At 34.9% G+C, this 8,629-nt stretch overlaps 1 protein-coding gene across 1 annotated transcript; it reads left to right on the plus strand.

The window, feature by feature from the left end:
• The first annotated feature begins 737 nt into the window (after nt 1–737).
• LOC144565992 (nicotinate phosphoribosyltransferase 2-like) lies at nt 738–8,241 on the plus strand. The gene is made up of 15 exons (XM_078315857.1): nt 738–1,249; nt 2,833–2,977; nt 3,072–3,191; nt 3,281–3,415; nt 3,541–3,602; nt 3,961–4,036; nt 4,376–4,477; nt 4,863–4,979; nt 5,438–5,496; nt 5,582–5,756; nt 6,173–6,307; nt 6,548–6,646; nt 7,200–7,308; nt 7,662–7,774; nt 7,873–8,241. Exons 1-15 carry the CDS (start codon nt 1,080–1,082, stop codon nt 7,948–7,950), a joined length of 1,695 nt encoding a protein of 564 aa, XP_078171983.1. The 5' UTR covers nt 738–1,079; the 3' UTR covers nt 7,951–8,241.
• The last annotated feature ends 388 nt before the right edge of the window (nt 8,242–8,629 follow it).

Here is an 8,629-nt window from a genome sequence, read left to right on the forward strand (position 1 = left end):
TCATTTTTTTGAGTTGTACGAATCTCTATAGAAGTTGTTTTATGCACGAATCTCAAAATAAATGAAAGGTTGGATTTTGAATCGTAGGACCCTACAATACACTTATGATCGTAGCAGATTTATTCCCATCAATTTCAGATAGACATTTGCTAACGGGTTACCCGTGACCCGTTCCGGGTTACCCGTTAGGGGTAACGGGTAGGACGGGTAAAGGGGTAGGTCGGGTACGGGTAAAACCCGTAACGGGTAGACGGGTAATTTTTCCAAAACCTCTATCCGGTCCGTTTATTACCCGTACCCGTTGCGGGTTGACGGGTACGGGTACCGCGGGTACGGATCCGGGTATCCGGGTACGGGTCCGGTCCGCCCGGTTTTTTTTTTTTTTTTTTTCTGTTTTTTCCCTTTTTTTTCTGTTTTTTTCAAAAAATTCAAATTTTTTTGAAGTGAAACGGGTCGGGTACGGGTAACGGGTACGGGTATGCGGGTAGATGGGTACGGGTAGGCGGGTACGGGTAGGCGGGTAGACGGGTACGGGTATAACGGGTTTTTTTTCAAATTAGGTTGTCCGGTCCGTTTATTACCCGTACCCGTCTACCCGTCTACCCGTTTGTACCCGGGCAACGGGTACGGGTAGCTCGGGTAACGGGTACGGACCGGGCAAAACGGGCTGAACCCGTTAGGGGTTTAGCAAACGTCTAATTTCAGATGCACTCAAGATTCAGCCGCCGGGATAGTCCACCTGGCCGAACCATGTCATAGAAATTGTGATACTAATCCTCTCCCGTCCCTTTCCAAACAGTACTGTTTCTTTCCATTGCTTCAAAGTCCTGCCCTTTGAACCGGGTGTTAACTCGGCAATAATCAACATTCATTAAGTATTCCAGTTCGTTGAAAACGGAGAAGATTAGAATCTAGGATTGCCTCTTTGAATTTAGACTCGAGAGAAATAAATTTATAATTAACCAAGGAGAGACTATAAATACCCTCCTGAATTTCCCCCTTTTTTATTTCTTCCAATCCGTGCTGGCGTGCTGCTCTCTGTGCTGTTCTAGTTAGAGAGAGAAAGAGGATATAGAGAGATGATGGGAGAAGAGGCGGCGGCGGCGACGGCGAACGGATCTAAGGCCGCGATGGGAGGAAAGATAATGGGGCCCACGAATCCGATGGTGACGCCGTTGCTGACGGATTTGTACCAGTACACCATGGCCTATGCTTACTGGAAAGCGGGAAAGCACCTCGATCGAGCTGTGTATGTTACTCTCTTATTTATTTTTTATAACTTATTTTCTTATTGATTATCAAAATTTCTATTTGTTAATAATTTGCATATTCTGTGGGGTAAGCAGGGTGGGGCTGGTTGAATCTTCGTTTTAATGGGGTTTCTGACATTATAATATTTCCTACGATGCTGGACCAATTATCTGTCAATTTTTTTTGCTTTTGAACTAGAGTTTCATGTGTCAGTTTTGAAACTTTTGGTCAAGCAAGGTAATTCTTTATACAAGAAAAAGGCGTGCTCAAATAAGTTGCTCTCAGTTTTTCTTATCAATTATGGTTTAATTTTCCATTATTTAAAAGCATACTTCCATAAGGTACAGCGATGCATATATAAGAACAAGCTTCTCATTCTTTTTCTGAAGTATTGGTTTCTCTTAAATTTTTTTAACCAGTTATCTTTTAATTTTTCTATCATTTAGAAGCATGCTTCCATAAAGTACAACAATGCCATATAAGGAAAAGTATGCTTAGTCTATTTCTCAAATATTGGTTCCTCTTAAGTTGTTAATTAGGTTTTTTTAGGGTTGGTAGCGAAACGCTGCTAACAAGAAGAAAATAAGAGAAAAATTCAAATTAGATAGTTCTTACCAAATGAAACTTTGCAATCAGCTAAGATATAAATGAACAAGTACAGGATACAGAATATGACAAAATACATTAAGGACCTGTTCGGCGGAGGCTTGGGAATAGGAATAGGAATATGAACGGGAAATTTTGAACTGCAAAATTACTGTTCCTGTGGGAAAAAAAATTCAGTCTGAGTGAATTTGTTTTTTCCCACGTGAACAGTAAATGCCGAACAGGCCCTAAATATTGGGGGCTTTTCTCTTTTCCACTTTTGGAGGAGGGTTCGGTTTCCTTTTTTTTTTTTTTTTTTACAATTCCCATTATTCTTAATTTCTTATTGGGCATTTTTGGTAAGATTTTGGTCTCCATCTAATAGGATGTCTTGTCAGTATGATAGCACATGATAGCTCTTTAATTATCTGGTAGAATTTGACCAAGTTCACACCGTATACTTTTTTTCTTTTAATTTAATATCATAAATTTATTTTTAAATTGCTTTACGTGGAAAAAAAAGGATTATATGTTGACAGACGTATTGCTCATTGCTCACTAATTTCTAATAGATTGACAAAGGAATACGAAAGTACTACTTCAATTGTGATATCAAGAACAGGATGTCAGCAATTTATAAATGAAATTAAAAAAATATTTTTGTAAACATAGCAGCTCAAGAGTTGAATTTAAAAAATATATTTATAATATAATTATTGCAAAATTTTGGTGTATCAAGACAAAGTGGGTAGTTCTCTATGTTAATTTCTTGTCAATAATGAATGTTGAAAATCAGGCTGCATTATAAATAGAATGTTGAAAATTAAGCAGCTTTGTTTTTTTTTTATCGTGCCTATAACACTTAAGTGTGCTATTGTTCAAGTGAATTAAGAAATTGAAATTGTAATTATACTGTACACCTTTGGCTAGTTAACTTGGTTGCTCCTTCTGACTAATATGCCTTCATTCTTGTATATATATATTTTTTGTCTTCAGATTTGATTTATACTTCAGAAAGAACCCTTTTGGTGGTGAGTATACTGTTTTTGCTGGTTTGGAGGAATGCATCCATTTTGTTGCAAATTTTAAACTCAGCGATGATGAAATTTCTTTCTTAAGATCCACAATGCCAACCTGTGAGGTATATGTTCTTTCTTCTACCAGGAAGGTTTTCTTGTCTATTCTTGAAAAATAAAATAAAACTTATTTTCTTTTATTTTCATGGTTTTTTATAGGAGGGTTTTTTTGAATATCTCAAAGGTGTAAATTGTTCTGATGTGGAAGTATATTCCATTCCGGAAGGTTCTGTTGTTTTCCCAAAGGTTCCCATGATACGTATAGAAGGCCCAGTAGCTGTAAGTTGTTATTGCATTTTCATTGAAGCCTTTTACTGTATATGATACAACTTCTCGATTATACATATGCTAATTTGTTATGTCAATAGGTGGTTCAACTACTGGAGACCCCATTTGTGAATCTTGTGAATTATGCATCTCTTGTAACTACAAATGCTGCAAGGCACCGCTATGTTTCTGGCAAAGCGAAAGTTTTACTCGAATTTGGTTTAAGAAGAGCACAGGTTTATACATCATATGTGTTTTCATTTACTCCTAAGCCTTTTCATTGAGCTCTATTTTCTTTTTCTTTTTTGAAGAACTTGAGCTCTATTTTTCTTACATTGTCATTTATTATTAATTTTTGTAGGGGCCAGATGGTGGGATAAGTGCTTCCAAATATTGTTATATTGGTGGCTTTGATGCAACAAGGTACATCTTCTTTATACAAATGCACAATTGTGTTTGCTTTTTGTATTTGTAATTTTTTTTTTAAATTGTCACGCCAACTGTTGCCACCTGTTCTTTTTTATTAAAACAACCATGTTTTACTCATGAATCAATTTAACATTTTATAACCAAGTTACTAAAAAAACTTGCTAATCTGAACCAACTGAGACCAATTGAAAAACTGATTGTGTATTTGCGCATGGATCAGCCATGTTTTACTCATGAATCAATTCAGGCATTCTTATTTTGCGCATGGTACTCAATCACTTTGGTTGATAAGGAATGGATATTAACTTTGTGCATTTGTCTGAATTGATTTGTCATTTTTTTCTATTTGCAGTAATGTATTAGCTGGGAAGTTGTTTGGAATCCCGCTTCGAGGAACTCATTCTCATGCCTTTGTTAGCTCTTATATGGTTAGCGAGCTGATACACATTTTAGAAAATTATGCTTGTGTTTGGCACTTATCATCATATCTAGGATCCACAAATGCTACTTTGCTATGTACACATTAGATTTATTATTTGCTTTCTTTCGTTTTTTACTATTGCTGGTTTTGCCTTCAGCATAATTTCTTGAGTTTTTCTGTTTGTATTGAGGTCTTGGAAATGTATGATGTTAAGTTCAAACATCTATTTTTGTTACCTAATTTTTTCTCATCGGCCTACTGCTCACTGATAAAATCATGACATAACGGTACCAGTGAGTTCCACTGTACTAGTGAAGAACATTAACCAAATTTAATGTTTTTGTAGAGTGCTGATGAGATCCCAGACAAGACATTGAGGAGTAGTGACGGCTCAAAGACCTGTGATGATTTTTTCAATTTGGCCCTTAGTTGGCTCAGAAAAATCCAGGTTTCCATTTCTGTACAAAAGTTTATTTTATAAAATATCATACATATACTTCTTAAAAATCAAATATCAACTGATTCCATTATCATCTGGGAAATATATTGTTACAACCTTTCTCTTCTTTCTTTAGAGACCAGAATTACTACACAGTTCGTCTTTTATGTCAAGTATTGTAATAAGAGAATGAGATTGTAATGTTTGTAGAGGCGGAAATGTTGTACATTTCCAATTTTGTGTATGCTCTTTTTTTTTCATGGGTGTATACTCGATCCTTTCTGACCTCTCCAGGGGTATACATGAATTTGTCCCTTATGGATGTAGTCCAAATTTCTGTTTTAATTTCTCGTGTTAGGGTCAATTTAATTTTGTTTGTTCTTGTGCTTGCTAGTCGGTGAGTTCATTGCATGGTTTGTTTGGAGAGACAAATCAAAGTGAGCTGGCAGCATTTACGTCGTATGCCTTGGCATTTCCTAATAACTTCCTTGCACTCATTGACACTTATGATGTAAGTTTTTTATTGAAATGACAATTACTAACTACTAGAAAAAAATAATAGTGGAACTAGTATGAGCTTAAGATCATCGATCTCAAAAACCGTCAGATTGCCTTCGATGGATGAATTTGAACAATTGATCTTGAACTGCTTGAGGACAAGCATCTTTTACAATCCATCTTTCTTTTAGTTCATTTTGTATATGAATGCACCAAAATGGTTCATATTCAACCTCTTGATGTTATACAAAAAGAGAGAGAAAAAAAGACAATCTGGGATCTAAACACTTGGATGGTCAAGTGCATCATGATTTCTGGCTAAAATTCACTTTTTGAAGCCAATTTGACTATTTTTGAGGTTATGCTTACAAAATTCCTCTGGTGAGCTTAAGATCGCACTAGTTTAACGCAAATAATAAATAAAAGTTATCTGTACTTAAATTGTTCTCTGCTAATTGAATCTTTTACCAGGTGATGCGAAGTGGACTTCCCAATTTTTGTGCTGTTGCTCTTGCACTTCATAGTTTAGGGTAACTTATGTCCCTTTTGATTTTCAAAGTTTGTTTTTTATTTCTCTGTGTTGGTCTAGAAAGAAATTGAATTTGATGTATGCAGGTATAAAGCATCAGGAATAAGGTTGGATTCTGGAGATTTAGCATATTTATCAATAGAAGCTAGAAATTTTTTCAATGTAATAGAGAAGGAATTTGGAGTTGCTCATTTTGGTAAGATGGTTATCACAGCCAGCAATGACCTAAACGAAGAAACCATTGATGCCCTCAACAAACAGGTAAAAAGGATGCAAAAAAAGAGAGTAAACAAGTAAATAAATTTAAAGCAAATCAAGATTCATCCATTCTTTTATTTTTTCATTTATCTTGATGTGAAAACCTAGCTTCTCTTTTTTTTTACAAGAAGCGAACAAGCGTTGTTGTTACGATGCAAGTGCTGTCCGATTTATTGTAGCACCTCTGTACTAACACTAAATAATTTATTTTAGAACATAACTATTCAAATTAATAGATAATTATCATAAAGATTTGTTAGATTCCCGCATAATATGTGGTGCTAATTCGGTACTTCTACTTGCTGCAGTACATCTGTCATAAGCTACTTGGCATGATTCTAAAATGAAATTTTGTTATTCAAGGCAGCTCAAATACTTGATAGACGTTATATTTGTTTCATTTTATGTATTTTTGGCAGGGTCATGAAGTGGATGCCTTCGGAATAGGTACATATCTGGTGACATGTTATTCACAAGCAGCGCTTGGTTGTGTATTCAAGTTGGTAGAAATAAACGACCAGCCTCGCATCAAACTCTCTGAAGATGTAACTAAGGTACACTTCAACTAATGAAGTAATTAATTGCATATATGAAGGAGTAAGCAAAGAAGGGCAATTTTGGAACTACTGTTTGAAAAATTAAATAAAATGGCACTCCTAAAAGATAAGTAATGTGGTTACTGGGTGTACGTGTTCTGTATCAGCATGCATGAAATTATTCCTATCATATCTGTAACTTAAGACTTGTAGCTTTGTGTCAAGTAATCAACTAATCATAAATGTCTCTTTCTTCAGGTATCAATACCATGCAAAAAGCGTATTTTTAGACTATATGGCAAAGAAGGTTACCCATTGGTTGATCTCATGATTGGTGAAGACGAGCCAACTCCTAAGGTGACCATTTTTGAGTTCTCTTGTATATCACAATTGGCCTGAGATAAGACATTTGATTGGAGGTGGATTTGGTTAGGCTGTTCTGGCATTTTAATTTGAATTTTCCATTTGTGTTAACCTGTTTAATGTATTGCTTCTTTGTTGGTAACCCACATTATGTCATCTTTCGGATAAGACCTGGCAACTCCAATTCAGGCCATATTAATCGAAAAAATTTGAGTTAATTGCAGGTCCAAATTTCTTAAAATGGATGATTTTTATATTAACATAAAAGCTCCTTGAAATGGTCGTGCAAAAACTTCAAAAACAACTTTTTAGATATTTTGCTTAGCACTATCCAATACTGTGGTGCTTTTTGCATATAATAGTGTAATAAATAAATTCTATGTTTTGGAAACTTAGAAAATTCAAATGATATTACAATTATAGTTAGTTTATATTGGTTATAATTTGCATATATTATTATGTGGGTGAGTAATATTTTTGTTTTCGCAAACATTGAGCACGGAAGCACTTGTATAGTTTTATTTTACTGATTTGAATATTTCTCTAGGAAGGAGAGAGAATACTCTGTAGGCACCCATTTGTAGAATCAAAGAGAGCTTATGTAGTGGCTCAGCATGTAGAGGAGCTGCTCAAGTGTTATTGGCCAGGACGTTCAAGTAATCTTTACCTTTTAACCTTTTTCTAGATGTCACTCTCATTTTATGTCTAACACATATAACCTCACATAAGTTCCTAGTTACTTGTGACTGTACCCCTACAGGTACAAAGCATCTAAGTTGTGATGTAAACCTCTCCACTCCCAGTGTCACCCTTTTTCGAAAAAAAAAAAATAGTGGTTTTGGCACCTGCTTCCATTATTATTTGAGCCTCTCCTCTCGAATTATAATTCAGTATTTTCTAGGTGCACAGAAGATGCTATTGATATTTCACAAACACATTATTGCAACGCTTTGCAAGACTACACAAGAAATTATCCCTTTTAATTGTTATATCTATTGTTATATTTTAGATTACCCTAGAGAAGAACTACCATCTCTAAACAAGATCAGAGATCGTTGTATAAAGCAGTTGGAAAAGATGCGGCAGGACCATATGAGGCGTCTCAATCCAACACCTTACAAGGTTTCTTTTATTGTGCTTAAGCAGCTTCTCTTATAATGAGTATTAATCTAATTAAAACAATTCTATAAGCATGGGTTAATTTTTATATTTATAAACAGGTCAGTGTGAGTGCGAAGCTATATGATTTCATTCATTACCTTTGGTTGAACGAGGCACCAGTGGGGGAGCTGCAGTAATTTGGCTTAATTATAGGGTTTTTAGGAAATTCGTAAGTTATAAGCTCACATTGAGCAAGCATCCAATAAAATGTCTTGTTCTTTTCTGTAACTTGAATATATAGATATATGCTGTGACTTGAATATATATAGATGATGTTTGTGCAAGTTAAGCATGTACATTAATCTACATATAATAAGGTTGGAATTGCAATTTTTTATCAAGGTCTCGTAGATGCAATACTCTGAAATTTTGTAAGTTGAAACTTGTTAGCTATTTATGTATAAATTCAGGTGCCTCAGGTGTTATTATATGAAAGAGAAGTCTGTTCTTATTAATAGGATGATAACTGATAAAGTTTTGGCTTAAACAATGTGCAACTGACTTCGTTCAAAGTTAAAAAAAAAGGCTTGTCGATTGGTTAAGGAATTGAAGTGAGCCTAAGAGACATATAAGGTGATGTAAGGTTTTTCCTAAAATATTGTTCATAATATAGAAAATAGGGTATGGATGATTCTAGTGTATATCTTACTCTTTTAGTATACTCATTTGATATTTCAAAAAAGAGAAAATTAGTTATTTGCCACTCCAAAACTTTCAAATTTGAAAAATGTCATCCCTAAACTAGAAATCATCCTAATGTCACTCTAAACTTGGTTAATTTTTAATTTTGCCATGTACCCTCCCATGAGCTCTTCC

This window comes from Carex rostrata, chromosome 15, assembly GCF_964058835.1.
Source record: "Carex rostrata chromosome 15, lpCarRost1.2, whole genome shotgun sequence".
Lineage (NCBI taxonomy): Eukaryota > Viridiplantae > Streptophyta > Magnoliopsida > Poales > Cyperaceae > Carex > Carex rostrata.

Bases quoted from the DNA above. Each gene is read 5' to 3' on its own strand.
- LOC144565992 (XM_078315857.1), top strand. From the start codon at position 1,080: ATGATGGGAGAAGAGGCGGCGGCGGCGACGGCGAACGGATCTAAGGCC. The intron at 2,978-3,071 runs GTATATGTTCTT...GGTTTTTTATAG, and splicing joins CCACAATGCCAACCTGTGAG to GAGGGTTTTTTTGAATATCT. The intron at 7,775-7,872 runs GTTTCTTTTATT...ATTTATAAACAG, and splicing joins TCAATCCAACACCTTACAAG to GTCAGTGTGAGTGCGAAGCT.